Source organism: Danio rerio, chromosome 22, assembly GCF_052040795.2.
Source record: "Danio rerio strain M-AB ecotype USA chromosome 22, GRCz13ab, whole genome shotgun sequence".
NCBI classification, from domain to species: domain Eukaryota; kingdom Metazoa; phylum Chordata; class Actinopteri; order Cypriniformes; family Danionidae; genus Danio; species Danio rerio.
In genome coordinates this window covers 30,977,272-31,000,474 of record NC_141042.1, presented here as the reverse complement: position 1 = coordinate 31,000,474, position 23,203 = coordinate 30,977,272, and the positions used below count along the sequence as shown (strand labels likewise).

Here is a 23,203-nt window from a genome sequence, read left to right as displayed (position 1 = left end):
CTAACACAAACCTGTGAAAAAGTTTTTTTTTTTTACCTCTTGCAGATGGTCTCTTTTGTACAGCTGTGTACGGTGCAATCCTTAAAAATACACAATGATTTTATATATATATATATATATATATATATATATATATATATATATATATATATATATATATATATATATATATATATTAGGGCTGTAACGATACACCAAACCCACGATTCGATTCGTATCACGATTTTTGACCCACGATTCGATTCGTATCACGATTTTTTTTTTCGTGTGGGGTGGGGCAAAAAGATTTTTAAAACTATTTTTTATTAAATAAAATTATATCATTTTTGTTTTCTGTGTAACAAAATACTTTTGAAAAACCAAACAGAACTAAACTCCATTGTGTAGATGGTTCAAGCATGTTAAAAAGTCTTTTTCAATCAAGTTCTCTTACATAGAAAAAGTAAATTAAATGGCTACTAGGGATGCTCATTTCGGTTAATTTTGCTAACAGACAACCGCCGCTCATTAATCGGTTATTATAATAACGGTTAACTGGTCAGATTACTATTAATTTTATATTAAACAAATTGACGTGTCTATTTTGTGTCTGACACATTAAATATTGCATTTTAAAGTAGACTACTGATTTATTTTTAAATGCTAGCATATTAATAACAGAACAGAACAACAGAGCATCTTCACGCACCTGCAGTGTTTAGCACAGAAGAGCAGAATAATCTAAATAAAATGAATAAAATAAATAGGACTGCCCTAAATGATTTTCCACTTAAATAATTTATTTATATTACAAAACGAAAATACTGACTGATTCTTTTTAAAAACCGGCATAGGCTGTTTTTTTCCAATCATGTTTTTTCTTCCGTCAAATAAAAATCGCAGACTTCCTCAAATTGCCCGCTCCACGGAAAATATGCATTTATTTAATGCCCCGCTGTTATATGTGATTATATAATCACAAAACCTTTTACATTTTAATAGAAATCATTATTTTAAAGAATATGTCCTGATGGTTTCCTTTCTCTCCCTCGCGGTTCAAGTGCGCGTGCTGCGTGATGAAAAGACAACAACACGCGCGCATATGTAGACTTTTTGTAAACAGTTTTGTTGTTTAAATATGCTATTGCATTAATGTGCATACATGCTTTATAAGCCGAAAACAAGGCGCATCTCACTGCCTTTATGTTGACAAGGAAAAAAGAAGAGAAGAAGCGCGGTCCTCTTATGAAACGACTGAATCAGCTGGGTATCGATTGTGCTTAAGTGTTGCTGTCTGTGTTACAATTGTAATATTTAATGCTATTGTTATATTCAAGATTTGTACATTCATACAGCTCTGGATAACTTAAAACAGCGATTAGACCTTCAGAGCGGCATGCGTCCTGAAGTAAAGCAAAACGGCTATAAACTCCAGCAAGATAGTGATTATATACAGTCATATACCTTTATCTATAAATAAAGTATAACTATAGAAACTGTGTTCATCTTAATTGAAAGCTTCGTCCTGTTTCCTTGCCTCACGCATCGCGCTGTCAGTCAGCACGTAATGTTAACTCTTAAAGGTTCAAACAGAAAGCGCACAGCAAGGTTACAGAAAAGTTTCCTCTGCAGAGGAGTCGGGGCATCAGGTGAACGCCCATCCCTCTCTGCGCAGCCACATTAACAACAATGCTTTGACAGCACTGGCAATGTTTCTGCCGTTGTCTGTTGTCAAGAGCGGTTAAGTTGGTTTTGTTTTTGATATTCCTGACACATTCAGACAGTCCCTTACTAAGAGCTCCGTGCGAGCCCTCCCGGTTAAACGCTAATAGCGAGGGCTTAAACGGAGCAGTGCTCGTAATGTCGAGGGGAAAAAAAGTGTTTCCTCACGTTCTTCTTCAACTAGCTCAACTTTTGCAGGCACGCGTGACGTTATTGGAAAGGTAGTCACAGGGTGTGTCGCGATTCTCCCTTATCACACCGCGACACAGGATCGTAGATCTGAGTGTCGCGATTTCGATTTTATATCGTGTATCGTTACAGCCCTAATATATATATAATACTGAAAAAAAACTCAAGTTAAAGAATAATTGAATAACTCATATATTACACAATAGGTATGTGATAATATTTGTATGCAACAGGATTTATAACTTGATAATAAATGTGTAATTACCGGTAGGTTGTGTGATCTCGACTCATTGATTTTTGATGGGTTTCCTTTCGGTTGCTGTGAACTTTCTGGAAAAATAGAAAACAGATCAAATATTCCTCAGATTAATTTTCTGCCTCACAATTCTGTTCTTTTTTCCCTCCAAGAAAAGAAATTAGCTTGCCATTGTGATAACAAAGGTTTTCTTAAAGTGAGAATTGTCAAATATATATAAACACAAACCTAACATGAAAAAGTAACTTAAATAATTAATTACAAACATACATAACCAACATCACAACCAAAGTTGAAATATTTAAATCTAATTTTTTTAGAGAAAAAAAAAAAAAGCTACAAGACCTAAATTTGTTTTAAATGTGCTAGTTTCTAAATGACAGCAAATGTATTTTAGCACAATTTGCAACTGTGTTAAAATAATCCTGGACATGCTTTACCCTCATCTGATGCTGGTCTTTTAACTGCTCGGCATGGCTAAAACCATGGGAGACCAGGCATTCTCTTTACTGACATCTAAATTGTAGAACTCTTTATCCTCTGATATTCGCAATGCAGAACCCCTTGAGTATTTTTAAATTATCTCTAAAACTTACTTTTTAGGGTAGCTTTTTTTAGATTTTAGTTGATTTTTAGATCTATTACTATTATTATTAGTTTACATGTTTCATTTATTCTTGTGTCTTTTATTCCTGCACATGTCTGTAAAGTGCCTTGAGATGCTATTCTTATAGCTATAAATTTAAAAAAAAAATTAAGTTTATTATTATTATTATTATTATAGTTATTAATAGCAAAATAATAATAAAAAACACTTAAAATATTGAAATATAAAAATTTTTAGAGGAGAAAAAAAGAAAAAAAGATTACATTTTCAATTACTACATGACCAAAATTGGTTTTAAATGTGCTAGTTTCTAAATGACAGCGAAATAATTTTAACATAATATGCAACTGTTAAAATAATACTAATTAAAAAAATAATAAAACATGTATAATATTAAAAAAATATTTAATCAAAACAATACAATAAATGAAACAAAACAAAAAATATTTGAAAATTAAATAAAATATATAATTTATCAAACAAAACATAAAAATAAAACAATTATTATTTCAATAAATACATAAAAAAAAGAAACCTTGTGTATTTGTTTGTGTGTGTTTGTGTGATACCTCGCTGAGATTCTCCAGAGGGTCTCTCTTTGGTGGTCTGGCTTTCATCCTGGGACACTGAGCTTTTTTGTCTCCACTCTACAATCTGAGGCCTTTCCAGAGCAGGAAAACAGATCAGCACTAGGTACCAGTGAGCCCTGATACACAAACAGAGCAGAAAACACAGATAGAGGAGGAAGTGGAAGTCAGTGATCTGTGATAAAGTCTCGTTTCCACTGCCAAACACATCCTGAAGCAGAAAACCTGAACAATGATGCTTTTGGATGGTTTTTATATGTACTGTAAACATAATGTATGTGGATTTGCTTTAAAGTGGATAAAAGGCATGTTTGGTTTAAAACTAAATATAACAAAAGTGAATGTTTTCTATGGTTTCTCAAATAAATAAATAAACATAAGATGTAATCATTTCCTTCATGTAATGTTACTAAACAAAAACTTTTTATGGGGTGGAACACCAAAAGAATAGCAAAGCAAAATGAACTAGAAAAAAAAAAATTAATTTGTGTTGATCTTTTACCACAAAAAATAAGAATAAAGAGTATATAAAAATTCAATCACAGGCAAATGGCCTGTTGCTGCAATGAAAGTTAACAATTATAATACAATTAAAAATACAATATATAAATAAATAAATAAAATATATAAAACAACTAATTAAGTAAAATAAATTATAAAAATAAAATCACACAATATTAATCTATTTTCTCTGAAATGGCTTGTTTTTAATCTAAATCCTGTTTTTTTATATACAAGTTTGTATTTATTTATTTTCATTTAATTTGAGCAAAGTTTACCTTGCATTAGAATGATTACCATGCATATCAACTACATCATGCTGTCCCAGAACAAGTTCTGCTAAAAATCTAATCTGGTGAATCATCTGTGCCCTGTTGTCCTATGCGAGTGTGTTCATGTTCATGTTATAGTGTGCGTAACACTGGGCCAATTTGTTTTTATGAGCACATGGAGTACGAGGGCTGCTTTTCCTGCTCCCCTATTTCGCAGTTTGACGCTAAAGACTCGTTTGACCTTGTTGAAGTGATTTATCATCAGATGTCAAACATCTACATGGAGCTTCCTCAAGCGTCACTAAAACACAAGAACAGTGTGTAAAGTCCACTTCATAAGTCGTAACTGTTTACTGTTGTTCAAAGTACACAAAGTTAGTCAGTTTGATTGGCCATGTGTGCTTTTTTTCTTGTTGAAAGCTTGCCAACTATTGAAATGCTGACTATAAATATACAAACATAATTACTTTCTGAGAAAAAAAGTATAAAAGAACATCATAAACAAAGAACCTCTCACAGTCATGAAAAAGGAGCAATAATTCACAATTCTCAACATCAGGCAGTCTGCAGAGAAACCTAGCTTTTGGCACCAGTGGACATTTAAGCATGACAACAACCCAAAACACACACAATAAGTGGTCAACAGATGATTAATAGACAAAAAAATTAATGTCTTGCAGTGGCCAAGTCAGAGTGCTGCCTTAAATCTAATTGACAATCTGTGGAGGAAGCTAAAGATCAGGCTGATGGCAAGGAGACCCACCAAACTGAAAGAGTTGGAGCTCATTGCGAAAGATGAATTGGCAAAAATACCAGTGGAGACATGCAAAAAGCTGGTCAGTAATTATAGGAAGCGTTTGATTGCTGCAATAGCCAATAAAGGCATTTTCTATTGATTATTGAGAAGGATATGAATAATTTTGAACGTGCTGATTTTTCACACTGTTGTACATTGTCTTATTATCTTTTGATAGAATTATGTGTCATTTCTGGGCAACCACAAACACCACCAACAACAAAAACACTTGCTGGTTGAATCCACCCGAAGCAATGTGGCGCAAGGTGCGACGCAATTGTTGTTTGCTAGTTTCAGCTTGGCGCAAGAGTTGTTTTGACATTTTGCACCTAACTGTTTAAATAGCAAATGCATTTGCGTGCATATGTGCGCCCATAGGCGTTCTGGTCTAAAAAAGAGGCGTATTAACACACATTGCTGGCGTGTTGCTATTTTGAGGAACTAAAATAGTCTGTTTAATAGACCAGATCAAAGCAGGTCTATAGTCCAGGGCAGAGTGGGTTATTTGTGCGCCTCGCTGATACATTCCTTGAAACATACAGGGTGTACAGCAATACGCAAATATCTTTACAAATGAAAAATAATTAAAGAATTAAAATATTACAAAAATGATTATATTCTAGCCTACATAAATATAAAAAAAAACATACTTTCTTGCCTTCTTCATCTCGGAGGGCTTTTTTATTTATTATATGCATATTTGTATCTGTTTTATTAAAAACAATATAAGTTTTTTTTTTTTTTTTACCACATTTTGTCATTACTGTTCATTTATTCATTTGCTGGTAATTACAACTGAATTTAGAAATAGTTTCGAAACAAATGTTTGCGCTTAACAAACAAAATAAATAATTTATAGGCTAATGCATGTCTGTGCGTACAACACGTTTCCCTATCGACAAGAGTGAAAGTGAAAGTAAAGAATGAGGAGGCTTTTTTCTCGCTAGTGAAGGGTTCAGTTTTTCCACTTAATAAGTGTGTCATGTACAGTAAATAGCAAATGCGCTATGGCACGACGCAACTGACTCTTAAAGGGAATGGGAGACCTGGACAAAAGGTCTGAACTGCAAGACATGAAATAAAGAATGTGTTTATATCTTACAAATACAACTTGTAAGATTAAAAAGGCACTTATTTTTTATTTTTAAATCATGTGGCAGTAACAAGCTTCTATAGTAGTAAACAACATGTAATTCTAAATTTAAAAACACATATCAATGTAAAGTATTAATTTACCAAATTATTGGTCTAAATCAGAGATGCCCAAACTAGAGCTTTCGGGCCTAAGTTGACCCATGGTCACCTTTGATTTGGCCTACCATCCCATCTGAGAAAAGAGGGAGAATTTTGAAGATGATTTAGAGATTATCATTTCAAACTTAATTTAATCTTTTATCTGTTTGTTTTATTGCTAAGCTACAAAAAGCTATACCAACATTAAATGTTTCAATCCAAATGGTGTCATTTAATCAGATTTAGTTTAAAACATACATACTGTCACCCGACAGAGGACTTTGATGAGCAAATGAAGTCAAAGGCAGATTCTGCTTTACTAGTGTATTCAGCATTGAACTCCACTATATTATACTGTAAATGTGATTGTTTATGATTTTATTCACACTAAGTTATAAATAAAAAGGTTATACTGCATTAGTTAATTCGACTCAAAGTAATGTTTTCTATTTATTTTTAAATATTATTAAATAAATTAGAATATTACCCATGGCAACTTTAATGTAAAATAATTTGTTATATTTATTGTCAGCTCACAGCTATCAATGATATTTGGTTTTTGGCCCTTCATATGAAAAGGTTTGGGCATCCCTGGTCTAAAACTTGCATTTGATTGTGGTGTGGTTTCAATTTAAATTCCTCACTTACTCATGATTAACTGGTATAAAAAGGTAGTCTTTGCTAAATATGTCCACATGTCGTGTCCACGTTCTCACTCTCTGATGTCGTCTGTACGCAGACCTGCAGGAAAACATCACACACTCGTTCAAATCAGCTTCAAATCTCCAGCATAATATACTAAATGGAACAGTACAGCTAAAAAAACAGCTGTTACTGTTTCTTTAATTCTCTAAATGCGATTTTAAATGATTTCTTACGTGCTTCCAGTCTCTTCTGGGCCACTGGTGTCTTTTCGAGTAAGTTGTTTGTAGAAAAAGCTGCTGAAGATGTGAGATCTTTCTGCAATATCTTTGTCAGCTCTTTCCAACAGAAGATACCTGAAAGAGAATTCAGTATTAGAGTATCTGCTTGTTAGATATGATCCAATGTTTTACAGTTTCAAGATCCAAACGCAAATGACAAATGGTCATAATATACACTCACTGTGTGCTATAATATTATTGAACACCATGATCATATAATATTAATTTCCTTGCCGAATATCAGCTTCTCAGACAATGGTTCAGCTTTAATAAAAGTTTAAGATATTGATGTCTGGGATAGTTATGTAAAGATTCATTGTGAGCCGGTTGAAAATGGATTAAAATATATGATGATTTAAATCAGTCGTTAATGTTAAAGGACTTGCAATCCATGTTTTGAACAGTTAAACGAAAGTATTTTTTTTCACCAAATCTGTTTGTGCTAGAAAACATTGATATGCTGAGTTTTCTTAAGATAATAATAATAGAAAAGGCAAACTTTATTTTTTAGAGCATGATTTTACTCAACCGTAGTTGACCCAAAGTGCTTTACACTTCTTATTTATTTAATAATAATAATAATAAACATTAATAATAAAATTGGAGAGGACATTTGATCATGTCCCTCGTGGCATTCTGTGGAGGGTGCATTGGGAGTATGGGGTCAGAAGTGCTTTTCTAAGGGCTGTCTCGTCCCTGTATGAACAGAGTAGAAGTTTGGTTCGCATTGCCGGCAATAAGTCAGACTTGTTTCCAGTGCATGTTGGGTTCCGGCAGGGCTGCCCTTTGTCACCAATTCTGTTCATAATTTTTATGGACAGAATTTCAAAGCGTAGCCTTGGGCTGGAGGGGGTCTGGTTCGGGGACCACAGGATTTCATCTATGTTATTCGCAGACAATTTTGTTCTGTTAGCTTCTTCGAACATAGACCTTCAGCATGCACTGGGGCAGTTTGCTGCTAAGTGTGACGTGGCAGGTATGAGAATTAGCACCTCTAAGTCTGAGGCCATGGTTCTCCACAGGAAAAAGGTGGTTTGCCATCTCCAGGTTGGAGGAAAGTCCTTACCCCAGGTGGAGGAGTTCAAGTATCTTGTTTATGATGGAGGATGGAGTGTGATATTGACAGGCGGATCAGTGCAGCAGCTGCAGTAATGTGGTCGATGTACCGGTCTGTTGTGGTGAAGAAGGAGCTGAGCCAAAAGGCAAAGCTCTTGATTTACCGGTCAATCTAAGTTCCTACTCTTACCTATGGTCATAAGCTTTGGGTCATGACTGAAAGGACAAGATCTCGGGTACAAGCGGCTGAAATGAGTTTCCTTCGTAGGGTGGCAGGGCACCCTTATAGACAGGGTGAGGAGCTCTTTCACCCGGGAGAAGCTCGCAGTAGTGCCGCTGCTCCTCCACATCGACAGAAGTCAGCTGAGGAGGCTATTGCATCTGTTTCGGATGCCTCCAGGGCGCCTACCTAGGGAGTTGTTCCAGGCATGTCCCACCGGGAGGAGGCCTCAGATAAGACCTAGGACACGCTGTAGGGACTATGTCTCTCAGCTGGCCTGGGAACACATTGGTATCCACCTGGATAAGCTGGAAGAAGTGTCTGGGGAGAGGGAAGTCTGGGGTTCTCTCTTCAGACTGCTGTCCCCGCGACCCGGCCCCGAATAAGCTGATGAAATTGATGATGATGATGATGATAAACATAAATTTACTCACATAATTTCAAGCTAAGAAAAGCAGTTTCAATAATAGATGTTTATTATACATGCATTATTATTATTTTTTATTACTATTCAATTGGTTTTAAAATTGCAAGTTAGTTTTGGTATTTAACAACATCTATTTTTATTTTACAATGAAATGTGCCGCATTAAAAAAATATAAGGGCACTTGTTAATTGCTAAATTGTCTCAACTCACTTTGTTAAAAAAAATCTTAAAAAAAAATAATTTTGTGAGATCAGTATCGTGAATTGTATCGAATGGTGAGTTAAGTGAATCATTACATCCCTAAAAGATCGTGTGTCAGGGACCATTCACATATTGCATCTAAAACCTCATAGAAAACGTGACATACTCCAATTCCTTCATCAATTTTAACGCATTTCTGGGGTTGAACTTCTGCAACCATCATCCGCACTTTAATAAGCGTGCAAAAAATGTGCTATGTAAATTATATGTAAATAAAATATGTTAATTAGTGGTTGACAGAAAAGTGTTTTTTTAAGGCTGATGCTGATATCTACGAATATCTACTGACGTATTGGTTTACCACTAATATAAATGGCCCCTTAATGTGTAATACACCCAGTTATGGAAGATAAACACATAACATTTTAGTTGGCTGTTGTCCGTTTAGTGTATTTACACTCAGTTTCATACTGTAGAACATTAGGCACATTCAAACTAAGACTTAAAACACATCTGTTTAGCTGTGCCTTTACTGAATGAGAACTGTGTTTCGTCCGACAGATCGCACTATTGTTTTTCTCTTCTTTTTCATTCTTTTATAAACTGTTTCAACAAATTTTTATTTGTTTTTATCTGTTTTTTATTATTTGTTTTTTATTTTTCTAATAATTGTCTCTTTTGTTTTTATTTATGTAAAGCACTTTGAATTGCCACGGTGTATGAAATGTGCTATATAAACAATCTTGCCTTGCCAAGATGGGACCAGACGCAGCTGACAGAGTGTTTTTTCTTTATTATCAGCTTGGTGTGGTGTTTTAAAGTCTTTAAAAAGTTTAAATTCTATTTACTACGTGTTAATATTTTTTGTGATTTTAAGTAGTAATGAATAAAAATTTAATTACTTTTAAGATATAGTATTTAGAAAATGTATCTAAATCATTAAGCTTTAACTTGTAATTATTTAATATGTAACTTTTTGAAGTAATTTACCTAACACTGGATTTGCGTATACAATGCCATAAACAACTACTGAGAGTTTTCTCAATCCAAATGAGCAGAAGCTTGGACCCGAAACAGTATTACACACGTCACAACTTAACAAGTGGATGGGAAAATATCGACTCATTTCCCAAGCCCAAAATACCAGCAGACTCACTTGAGGTAGAAATCGATGATGACGTCGTTAAGAAACTCTCCATCTTTGAGGCACTCCAGGTCCTCGGTTGTCACTGTAATTCCGCCTTTGGAGGGTGGAGGCGGGTACTGGATCAGCCTGGTGGAACATTTTCGAACAAGCTGCTCATAGAAAGTGTAACTCCAGCTTCCAAAAATACCTCCTCGCTAATTGTAACATATCAATATTGACTTACAAATTAAATCTAAATTTCACTGCCTGCATGGAAACTTCAACAACCTGACGGAAAGTTAGAAGGATGGAAACCTCTCAAAAGTGCCAGAAAATGTCAACGTTTGGGTTCCAACTGCTGAGTTTATGACTTAATCACTGCTTTCACATAAGAAATGAAAGGTGAAATGTGTCATTTTTGCACCTCTAGTGGTCCAGCCTTGCCGAAAGTGTCTGAGGTGGTTTGAAACTTGAAAATGTTAGGCATGAAGTTTAAAGAAGTACGTTTTGGAAAGTTTAAGGGTAAAGAACCTGACAGACAAACATATTTTTTTAAAGTTTGAAGTGGTTCCAGATAGAAGCTGTTTAGGCTTTAAAGTAATTTTAAAAGCTCAAAATGTAAATCTTTTAAGATTCTCAGATTTACATGATTAGTCAAATCATTTACATGTAAAGTCAATGCAAAGACGCAAATAGACATCCTGCGGTGCGATTTGCGCAAATGAGGCAGCACGAATGAGCATTTTGTGCAATTGCTGCGCTTAATGTTGAATTGCTCGTTTCCCTTGAGTTGGAAAATATGAACTTTAACCAATCAGGAGTTTGCTCTTGCAGAGGCATGATTATGGCACCTGCAGTGCGTGTCCTAAGAGGAAATCTTCCTGTCGACACCGGGCAACAGCTCATCAAACTTGACTTGGCTCAGTCTGAAGCACAGCTAAAAGCTTCCATCATCCAGGTAAAGTTTCTGAAGGAGTTTAAAAACTTACAGAGCTCGATGCACCTCTGAAAATATCTAGTGCACTCAGACACAATGCTGAGCGAATATACACTGTTTTTCAGCCTTCCAAAAAGCAAATAAAGCACATGAAATCCATGTTAGACATTTACCAATGAAACTAGAGTCAACAGGCAGAAAGAACCCCTGTCCATGATGTGAATAGATGTTTGTTGTGAAGTGAATTTCACGTGTGAATGACGCGAGTAAACTCAAATTGTTCACGCATTCATTTATGCATGAACAGCGCAATTTATTTACTTATGCCACACCTGGTGTGAAAACAGTATCAGACTTCTCACGGATGTCATTTTCTGCACTAATTCCAATGGAAATATCTACTGAGTTTTTTGTTGAGGAAACCAGGATAATGTCAACTTCTGTATTTGCCTATATATATATATATACATATATATATATATATATACATATATATATATACATATATATATATATATATATATATATATATATATATATATATATATATATATATATATATATATATACAAAGTGAGGTCAATAAGTATTTGATCACCCTGTGATTTTTCAATATCTCCTACTTAGAAATCATGGAGGGGTCTAGAATTTTCACCATAGGTGCATTTCCACTTCCGGAGACAGAATCTAAAAATAAAAATTAAGAAATCACTTTGGATGATTTTTTAACAATTTATTTGTAAATTAGTGTGTCAAATAAGTATTTGATCACTTGCTTTTCAGCCAGATTTCTTACCCTCAAAGACCTGTTATTTTGCTTTTAAATAGTTCAGCTACACTCTGCTCAAGATTTTAATTTAGTAGCACCCGTTTGAAGTTGTAAGCAGTCATAAAGATAACTGTGCACTCCACAATCAGTCAAACGTCTAAGTACCAACATGGGCAAAACCAAAGAGCTGTCAAAAGACACAAGAGACATAATTGTAGACCTTCATAAAGTTGGAAAGGGCTAAGGGCCAACTGCCAAGCAGCTTGGTGTAAAAGAACAACCGTTGGAGCAATTGTCAGAAAGTAGAAGAGGCTAATGATGACCGTCAATGTCCCTTGGACTGAGGCCCCATAGAAGATCTTTTCTTGTGGGGTATCAATGATGCTAAGAATGGTCAAGAATCAACCCAGAACTACACAGGAGGAGCTGGTCAATGCCGTGTAGAGAAATGGAACCACCATTTCCAAGGCTACCATCAGTAATACATTAAGACGTCATGGTTTAAAATCTTGCATCGCAAGGAAGGTTCCTCTGCTTAAGTCAACCCATGTTTGAAGTTTGCCAGGGACCATCTGGATGATCCAGAGAAGTCATTGGAGAAAGTCCTGTGGTCAGATGAAAACTAAGTAGAACTTTTTGGTCTTAACTCCATTCGTCGTGTTTGGAGGAAGAAGAATGATGAGTATCATCCCAATAATACCATACCTACAGTGAACGGGGCCATGTATTGTGAAATGTTGGCCAAAAACCATCTTCCCTTAGTCAGAGCATTAAAGATGGGTCGTGGCTGGGTCTTCTAACATGACATTGACCCAAAGCACACAGCTATGAAAACCAAGGAGCGGCTCCGTATGAAGCATATCAAGGTTCTGGAATGGCCTAGCCAGTCTCCAGACCTAAATCCAATTGAAAATCTTTGGCCCAGCGACAGCCCCAAAACCTGACAGATCTAGATTAGATCTGCATTGAGGAGTGGGCCAAAATCCCTCCTGTAGTGTGTGCAAACCTGGTGAAGAACTACAGGAATCGTTTGACCTCTGTAATTGTTAACAAAGGCTTCTGTACCAAATATTAAGCATTTTTGACTCAATTGATCAAATACTTATTTGAGCCAGTAATTTAGAAATAAATTGTTTCAAAATCATACGATGCAATTTCTAGATTTTTATTTTTAGATTCTGTCTCTCACATTGAAAAGGACCTACGGTGAAAATTCTAGACCCCTCCATGATTTCTAAGTAGGAGATATTGAAAAATCACAGGGTGATCAAATACTTATTGACCTCACTGTATATATATATATATATATATATATATATATATATATATATATATATATATATATATATATATATATATATATATATATATATATGGATGGATGGATGGATGGATGGATAGGCAAATATATAAGTATGGTGTCATGATTTTGGGGGGTCATTGGCATTAAACGTTAAATCCCATACCTGCGTGGTAAACTCTGTGGTTTGCTGTGACTCCGTAGGGGTCTGCGAGCAGTTGGCTCTTTGATCCCACTTGCGTTCTCCTGTTGAGAAAAAAAGGCCAGATCAGATTTGAAACCTGACCACTTGTGGGTGAACGATGACTAGGCCCACATAGAATCTGCGAGTGTAGAAATCTGCTGATTTTTAGTCCATCATTGAGTCTATTTATTAACTTGTGTAACTGTGGGCAAATTTCTATTTATTCAGATTTTAAATTAATTTCAGTAATATTATCAACTAATATAAAAATTATTATTTGATTTTTTTACAATACAATTTGTAAATTAATATTTTCTGTCTTTTATTCAATATATTATTTGAAAGACTTGCTTTGTAAACATTAAATAAAAGTTAAGTTAAAAGATATTATTTTTTTATTTAATATATTAAGTTTTTAATTATAATCGTCCCAAAATAATTCTACATAAATCTGCATTTTTTTATTTTTTATTTCTTACAAAATTCTCTGCAGAAAAAGCAAAAAATGTCAGCAGATTCTGTCTAACCCCTAAGCATGATCTCCTAAGGATATGGTTTACATTGAAGCATGCAAATTGCATTGAGTTTGCTGTAACAAAGATTGTAAATATGTATGGGGAAAATTTAAAGAGGGCAAACATGATAGACTCAAAGTCCACTGTGGACTTGGGAGTGATTATGGGTTCAGAAAAGGGAAAATGAAAAGAGTGGTGGATAGCCGGCTCCATCTCTGTTGAGCGCTGAGCCAGCTCGTAAAACGCAAGAAGAGAAAAGAAAGGAAAACGCGTCTGAGGTGGCCTACTTCCATTGCTGCCAGCTGGCACTACTGAAACCGAAAAATAAGAGAAGTGTCACACCCCAGGAGCCCTGACGCCCACACGCAGATGTTGCCCTAAGAAAGACCCACATATGTACTAAAGTTGTAGTACCCCCAAAATGCAACAGCAAAGAGCCGACGCATAAGTCATAAAGACTCTGGAGAGAGTGACACAATGGCCACTTCCACAGAAAGAGGGAACTGCTCCGCTACTATTCCTAAAAGCAGCCAATTTTCCTTCTCTGTCTCATATCTACGCACCAACACAGCCTCCATGGACCATGGCTAACCTCACTGCTGCTCTTATATTGGGCCGTATAATAACTCTGGTGCCTCTATCACGCCTGCACTCAAGTTTCTGCCAATATCTGGCCAACCCATTGAATGCTATTCGAGGAGGCATTGAAGAGGGGCAGAGAAATAGATGGATGTGCCATTGAGCGAGGGATGAATGAAAGATCTTATGTATGGGTGGACCAAAAAATGAATGAACAGAGTGATAGATGGATGGACAGATGAAGGCTGTATAGGGTAAAGAGATTGATGGATATGCAGTTAAAGGATGGGTGAATGAAAAATCAGATGGCTGGTTGGATAATGAATGCACAGTGATGAATGGATCGATGGACAGATGGAAAAGGGATGGACAGATAGATGGATGGGCAAATAGATTAATTGTTGGATAAATTAATGAGCAATGAAATTCATGGGTGGATGGATGGTAGAAAAAAAATGGTGAATAAAAGATTGGATGGATGGTTGAAAATTGAGTACACAGTCATACTGCTATGTACTGTAGCTAGATGGATAGAAGAAAGGATGGAAAAGGGATGGATGAATGAATGGACACAGATGGATGGGCTAACAGATTAGTTGTTGGAATGATGGATGGGCAAAGAGATGAATGGGTGGATGGATGGAAGAACAGAATGGAAACCAACAAAGGAATTGAAGAAAGGAATGGATGATGGATGCATGCAAGAACAAACAGATTATAGAATAAGTGGATGAATGGTCAAAGAAAGTGACTGAAAGAACTATGGAAAAAAAACGAGAAACGTTTTATGGTTTGAAAAAAAGAACAGCTGGACTGATCAATAAACAAATGTATGGATGAAGTCTGTCCATCCATCCATCATTCATAATTTCATTCCTTTTTTGTCCATCCATCCCTTTGTCTGTCTACCCACCACTCTATCTATATGTTCAAACAAAATAAATAGAGATAGAGATGAATAGAGAAAGATGGATGGATAGAGAGAAAGACAGATGGATGGATGGATAGAAAAAGATGAATGGATGGATAGAGGGAAAGATGAATGGATGGATGGATGGATGGATGGAGAGAAAGATGGAAGGATGGATGGAGAGAAAGACAGATGGATGAATAAAGAGACAAAAGGATGGATGGATGGATAAAGAGATAAAAGGATGGATGGATGCATGGATGGATGGATGGATAGAGACAGATGGATGGAGAGACAGATGGGTGGATGGATGAATGGATGGATAGAGAGAGACAAAAGGATGGATGGATGATGGATGGAGAGACAGATGGATGGATGGACAGAGACAAAAGGATGGATGTATGGAGAAAGATGGATGGATGGATGGATGGAGACAAATGGGTGGATGGATAAGATGGATGGAGAGTAGGATGGATGGATGAACAGAGAAACAGATGGATGGACGAATGGATGGATAGAGAACGACGGATGGATAGAGAGACAAAAGATGGATGGATGGATAGATGGATGGATGGAGAGACAAATGGATGGATGCATGGAGAGACAAAGAATGGATGGAGAGACAAAGAATGGATGGATGAAAGAACAGATGGATGGATTGATGAATAGTAAGAAAGATGGATGGATGGATGGATGGATGGTGAGAAAGATAGATGGAGGAATGGATGGACTTACGGATGGACAGATGGATAGACAGACAGACGGATGGATGAACAAATAAACTGAATGATGTTTGATGGACAGACAATAAAAACAATAAAAAAGTGGATGAACAGAAGAATACTAAATAAAGATGAAAAACTAAACAAAGAGGCAAAGTCAAAGACACTGAGGACTAAAGATGGATAAATTTTCTGTTACTCCTAAGAAAAAAAGATGTACAAAGATGGATGAATGGATAATGGAACACTTGTGGATAGACAAAAGGTTTGACATGAAAAATGAATTGGATAGACTGACAAACAGAAAGCATGAAACAACAAATTGTATTGATAGGCTGACCTTTGCTTTGTCCTGGCCCATGTCCTTGCAGTGTTGCCCCAGCAGTGAGAGGAAGTGTTCTCCCCGCGGGTGACAGAGAAGTCGACTGAGCCCATCAGCCCAGGACACAGGGTTACTCAAAGAGTCCTGAGCGTATCTCAGCCCAATCACGTCCATGAGAGATGCCAACAGAGCCACCCGAAGATCATCCAGCTGACCACTCAACACAAGCAGGACAAACGGGCAGGCCTGTCCTAGAGAAACACAGCACAAAACACACTTTTTATTACTGTTAACGGAGCAGGTTTTATTTGTTTATCTGTAGCATTTAAACCTGATCAGATGTTTAATGGGTGGCCAAAATGAACAATAAAAAAAAAACAGCCACAGTGACGCCATATAATAAAACAACAAACAAATGAACAACAGATTGAAAAGACAGAATGAATCTTTTAATGAAGGAATTAATCCTTTAATGGTCTCTGTCCAAATATACACACACATACACACACACACATACTGCAGGTAATGCCTCTAAGTTAATGCTTTAATACTCATCACACAAACGACGACCGCTGTGATAACAGCATGGTGCCATTAAGACTGCCTCGCTATGTTGTCTGTGTATGTGTGCGTGTATACTTTGTATACTAAGAACGGCTTGAAAAATTACTCTGAGCTAACTGAACATATGGTGGTAATCACGGCCGATCAGAAATAGGGTCAAATGTTGCATACATGTCTTGAGAAGCAAAATTTTGGACAGTTGTTTAAAGCTGCTATTTTTTGTAAATAAATCTTGTCCTGGGATATTTATTGCTTTAATGTTATTTTATGAAAAAGTCAACATGAGTTGTTATGAAAAAGTAAATAATGAATAATTTTCAGCAGATTCCATTGGTCAACATGGTTAGTAAGCCTGTTTTTTTTTTTTGTTTATTTATTCATTAATTTAATAAATAACTATGAGTTCATTCATTTATTCAATTTCTACCACTTTTCCGGGCCCGGGGGTAGCAGTCTCATAAGAGAACCCCAGATTTCCCTCTCCCCAGGCACTTCCTCAAGCTCCTAAGGGGGATCCCGAGGCGTTTCCAAGCCAGCCGAGAGACATAGTCCCTCCAGCATGTCTTGGGTCTTATCTGAGGCTTCCTCTCGGAAGGGACATGCCTGGAACACCTCCCTAGGTAGGCGTCCAGGAGGCATCGGAAACAGATGCCCGAGCCACCTCAGCTGACTTCTCTCCATGTGGCGGAGCAGGGGTTTTACTCCAAGCTCCTCCCAGGTAACAGAATCCTCACCCTATCCATAAGGATGTGCCCTGCAACCCTGCGAAGGAAACTAATTTTGGCCGCTTGTATCAAGATCTTTTCCTTTTGTTCATGACCTAAAGCTCATGACCATAGGTGAGAGTAGGAACGTAGATTGATCAGTAAATCAAGAGCAATGACTGTAAAAAATATGGACGACACAACAGCCCCTTTTCCCATTGAACTCCTTGAGGGCAAAACGCCTGCTTGACGGGCACTAACTGTCGCAAAAGACTGCTGAAATTGGAGCCTGGGCATGCACAGAAGGATGGATGGAGCCAGAGGAGCCGCGGAATCGAGTTTCCAACCAAACGCTTTATGTAAAATCAACCAAGCCCCCCGAACTTCTCACTTGACCGCCAGTATCTGCACTATACAAAGGCTCGCTGATGTAAATATAAGCACTTACGTTTAAAAACACAGAATAATATACGGTTTAAAAATGGTGTGATGTAAGCTGTTAAACTTTATCAAAAGCAATACATATTGGACTGCAGAAATAAACAATCTTTTATACACTCTAGCCTGAGTAAGACTAATATGAGCACAAATAATATATTCTCTTCTAACAGGGTTGTTGGTACTTGTTATTTCATAGGGGTAGAAATAACACTTGTAAAATATGAACAATAACATATAAACAACACGCACATTTTTAGGAAGGTTTTAATGTTTAATTAGCAATCAACAAAACCCAAAATATAGGCTACACACCATAGATAACGATTTACCATGCGGGAACAATCGTGCGTTTAAATAATAAATACAGCAAGATTTCACATCTCAACCCTGCAATTTGTGCAAAAAACTTTGCAGCATTAATAATACAATGTCCATCAGCTGCTGCAACATCGCTAGTGTATTGTTTATTGATTTTCGCTTGAATTGTTTATTTATTAAATTTTTTTGCCTCCGTTTTTATTTGGTTTATTCGATGCCTTTATCTGGCAAAGACGAATTTACATTCATTTTCATGTTTAGAAGGAGTTTTCAAATAAAACGCCATCGAAAAACATATGTAAACGTAAAACGTATGTAAATAAATAATATCTAACATTTACAGCTTTATTATATATTTTATAACAGTAAATTCAGCAGATTACTCAAAAACGTGCTGAAACTCAACATGCAGAGACGTCCTGTAAATCAAATTCAAATAACCTTGAAATCAATGTGGAGATCAGCTAGTTTTGTCTTCCTAATTATTATTTAGACACATAAAGAAAATTACTGCTAACGATCACCTGTATTTTCCCCGTACTTAAATTAATTTATTAATTCTTGTGCACTACAAAATTTATTTAATTTTATTATTATTTAATACTTGTGCAATCAATTCAGGTTTATTGTTATTTATTTTGTCCTTTATTTGAATATTTGCAATATATTTTTGTATGCTGTTTGAATTGTTATTCAAAGGTTAAACTCAGTGCTACACTTTGCGTTTACCTGCTGTAGTAGCCTGCGTTTGCTGTTACATCAACACAAATGGTTGTAATAATGTTAACAAAGGTGAGCTTTTATATAATAAAGATTCAATCGCGCCAGTTCCGGGCCGCAGCGCACATAACCTACTCGCAGCGTCGCGGGCCGATTCCGGCTCGCATGCGGCAGCGTCGGCTCGCTCAATTGCCGCATCTGGCTCGATTGACTCGGGCTGGAATCGGGCAGTGAATCCATAGGCATCCGGAGTAGGTCCAGCAGAGGTAGTCAGGCTGAGGGGTAAGTCTCCGGCAGGCGAGAATCTAGCCGGAAATGGCTTAAATGTATTTTGCTATCTGGGTGGTTAGGCGTGTATCAGCAAACTAATAAAGCCCGAAAAAAGCCCTGACCTTAGCAAATAAACAGTGTTCCACCAGATCCTGTTGGTCAGAAACTATAGTTTACTGCTGAACTCATTTTTCATGGTAAAATAACACAGAAGTCGAATAACAACACTTTAGTACCTCTGTGAAGTTGGCACCCCATAAAAACAAATAATTCCCAAAACTATGCCACTCGTTTATGCTACGTTTGAGCTGATTTGTGCCGCAAAAACGAACGTCTCTGCTGCTTTGGGGTCTGAGATATTAAGCATTATTTTTTTGACCGTGTGACGTCACTTTCCACCCATGTTGCGCAACTGACTTCAAATCAGCACAGGTCATTTGTGCTCGATATGTGCTGGTTTGTGCCGTTAAAACGAACATGGTATCTGTTTTCCTCTTTTAGATACAAGCAAAATATTTCGGGAGCCCTCTCTCTACAACCCATTTTCTCTTAATCGCGCAAAACGGGTGTCATTCGTTAGTGCTGGATTTGTGCTGGTTTAAGCCATAACAATAAACACTTTATCTATTTTCGTTGTTTAGATATAATCAAAATATTTCGTCAGCCGTGACGTCACTCTCCACCCAAGGTTATCTAAATCACACCAAACTGGTGTCATTCGTTAGTGCTGGATTTGTGCTGGTTTGTGCCATTAAAATAAACACTTTATCTATTTTCGTTGTTTAGATATGATCAAAATATTTGGGGAGCCGTGACGTCATTCTCCACCCTTGGTTGGCTTATAACACACGAACACACATAGGCTATGCGTTTTCTACAGACAAGTTTTGGTTTTCGTGATTGTGTTGTTTGTCATACAGTAAAAGAACAAGGTACAAATGGCAATAAAATAACAATAAATAATTGATTAATTAATTACAATTATTAATAATAATAATAATAATAATAATAATAATATAAAACATTTACATTCACTTAATTGGTAAATACTGTGCGTTTTTATCACAGGATGTAGAATGTTATTTTGACTATTTTCATATGGTTTAATTGAAGATAAACATGTAATATTTTGTCATATTTTAGTTATCCTTAGGTATCTTATTATTATTATCATTATTATTAATATTAATATATTTATACCATCAGCTTATTCGACAGATTATTTTCCTGGAGTTAAAAAAAAAACATGCTCAAGCTCACAAGACGGGCAAATTTATGTCATTATGATTAAAACTTATTTGAATGATTTTCTTTACGAATGTAACTATCTTACTGTATTATTTTCGCTATATTTTCACAGAGAGGCTACAGGTGAGAAATGCTTCTGCTGTTTAATATTGCCATTTAATATGCCCATAACACTCACTCAGATGTTGTTTTAAATAAAGCATCTCAAACAAAATTTTTATTAGCACAAACAAATTAAAATATTTTAGAATATCATGTGGGGTGGCTGATGACAGTGGCGACTGCAGCCGTACGGCTGTACGCACTGTCCGGACCTACCATTAATGCGGGAATTAATGCTGCTTTTTCATTATTTATTCATTTGTAACATAATTTAAATTGATTATTAAACAGTATACACTACAGCTGCTTTTCACTGGCTCACCACATTCTTACGAACATATTTTATTTATTAAAGTTATTATTTCATTGACTTGAATATAATTAACCATAATTACTAACCCGTCGTCTAAAATCTTAAAATAATAAAATAGCCTATTATTTTATTTGTGGCTAGAGCTTGATTAAATTGATTGACATCCTAGGCAATGAGACCTTTACTTCGCCTGATTGAATGTGAGTATATTGCATGCAACACTGCATTTGGTAGTACATAGTCAAAACTCACTCTGATCTGGGAGAGAACTTTACCATTAGAAACATGCAATACTGAAAGACTTTTTTTTTTCTGCTGTGCATCGAAGGAAAACATGCTTAATATCATCGATTTCCACAATCCACAACATCTTATATCCATGCACGAACTTGTAGACTCTTTAACCCTCTGGGATCTAAAGGGTGTTTTGGGGCTCTGGAGAAGTTTTGACATGCACTGACATTTGTGTTGTTTTCAGTATCTTAAAAACATATTAATGGCTAAAGTGTGATAACACTGTAAACAGCACAAGTTGGGCTACAATAATACCAAAGCAGCATGTTTGTATGTGTTTGTGTTTTTGAGAAAGAAACGTTTATGCGTGGTTAGTGAAAAACTAAAATTTTAAAGTCACTGAAACAAGGCCGTTAAACATAGATAGAACATTTGTGCACAAGACTTTTGAGAACTGGATCTGGTAGTCTAGTGTTTTTGCTTCAAAATGATGCGAGAATCATCTTGTTAACTTGCTCACAGAAAACATGAATAAAATGAATAAATGAATAAAATGTATAAAAAATGAATAAAATGAATAAAAAATTCTAAGTCCCTTTTTAAGTGAAATTGGTTTATGCGAGAAGGCGTGAACTATCATTACTATGCAGTGAGTCACACCTGAAGACAAATACCTGCATAATGAGCTGCATAATAAGCCATCAGACAGGTACAGTATGTGACTAGGAGGGAAGAGTTTTAAGAAGGAATCAGAGGAAAGTTTATATACTTTTTTGTTTGCAGTTTATTTAAAATATATAAATCACAAAAAAATAACTGGAGATACTTTTGTGAGAGTCAGTGCACTCTATAAAACTTGCAAACTTTTAAACTTACACATAGCGAATATACTGTTTTTTTTTTTTTTTGTAAATGAAGAGTTTAGTTGCTAAATGAGATATATCCATTTTGAGAAATGTTGGTTATTTGACATTATTTAAGACATCAACAGTCAAGTTCATTCACAATTTTATACATTAAACTATTAAGCTCAGTGAAGTCCAGGAACACAATATTCTTCAAACCCAGGATATTTTTTATTTAACATTATGTCTATAATTAGTTTATAAATAAGTCAAAAAACATGCCAAAATGCAACATATTATCTTAACATTGTCAAATATCTTAAATTGGTTAAACAATACATCATAATATATGGAATAGTATATACAAAGTTTGAATTATAATAATACGATTCTGAGTTAGTTTTGGTAATCTCATATTAGAGCAAAGTTATTTTAAATAATGGTAATTAATCCATATTAACAAAAATAACTGTGAACAAAAGAAAGCAGGTGAAAAACACACCATGTGCGATAATGAAATCTTTCAAATAGTCGCGTGCATCACAGCAGCTTTTGGCGCAAGTGATCATCCTCTCATTCGGTATTTACAGTAATTATTTAAAGAATAAACTTACAAAGGACACTTGGAAATGTAGACTTGCAGACAGGTATCTGGTGATGAGGAGGGGCGCAGAAAAAAGGCAGTATTTCACTGTAACCCCTGGCCTTCTATTTGACATCAGCGGAGACTCACAGACGCAGGATTATTTGATCCTGGTCCACTTTTGTAGCGTTTATATACATTTTTTTTGACGTTGAAGGCTACATCTTCATCTAACAGTTTGTCGGCATGACACAGACCAGCATTACTCGCATTACTGAGCAAACTCTGAGCACTTCTTGTCATTGTTTTCACATCTGGATTTACATATGAAGCGTGCTTACTGAGAGGCGGGACCACACTGCTGTAATGAGACAACATACAGCAGTCCAAACCAGTCCTTTTATAATGATTACATAAAAAAAGATAATTTGTTTTCGATATGAATTGGTTTATGCAAAAATAGACATATCAAGCTTTATATAGATGTCATAAATCCTCATCTTTGTTGACTATTTGCAGAGTTTCCTT

The 23,203-nt window shown here is 35.8% G+C and overlaps 1 protein-coding gene across 3 annotated transcripts in view; it reads right to left on the bottom strand.

Moving 5' to 3' along the window:
• The window catches only part of senp7b (SUMO specific peptidase 7b), an 80,957-nt gene that overhangs the window by 8,269 nt on the left and 49,485 nt on the right, over positions 1 to 23,203 (bottom strand). For all 3 annotated transcript variants that reach the window (XR_015520966.1, NM_001122946.1, XM_087302068.1), the window contains 8 exon segments: positions 16,352 to 16,584; positions 13,268 to 13,347; positions 10,126 to 10,242; positions 7,021 to 7,140; positions 6,791 to 6,883; positions 3,323 to 3,459; positions 2,156 to 2,220; positions 37 to 80 (listed from right to left, as the gene is read on the bottom strand). Coding sequence is in view for 2 of the 3 variants with exons in the window: in NM_001122946.1 (NP_001116418.1) it covers positions 37 to 80; positions 2,156 to 2,220; positions 3,323 to 3,459; positions 6,791 to 6,883; positions 7,021 to 7,140; positions 10,126 to 10,242; positions 13,268 to 13,347; positions 16,352 to 16,584 (889 nt within the window). In the remaining variant the exon portion in view is untranslated.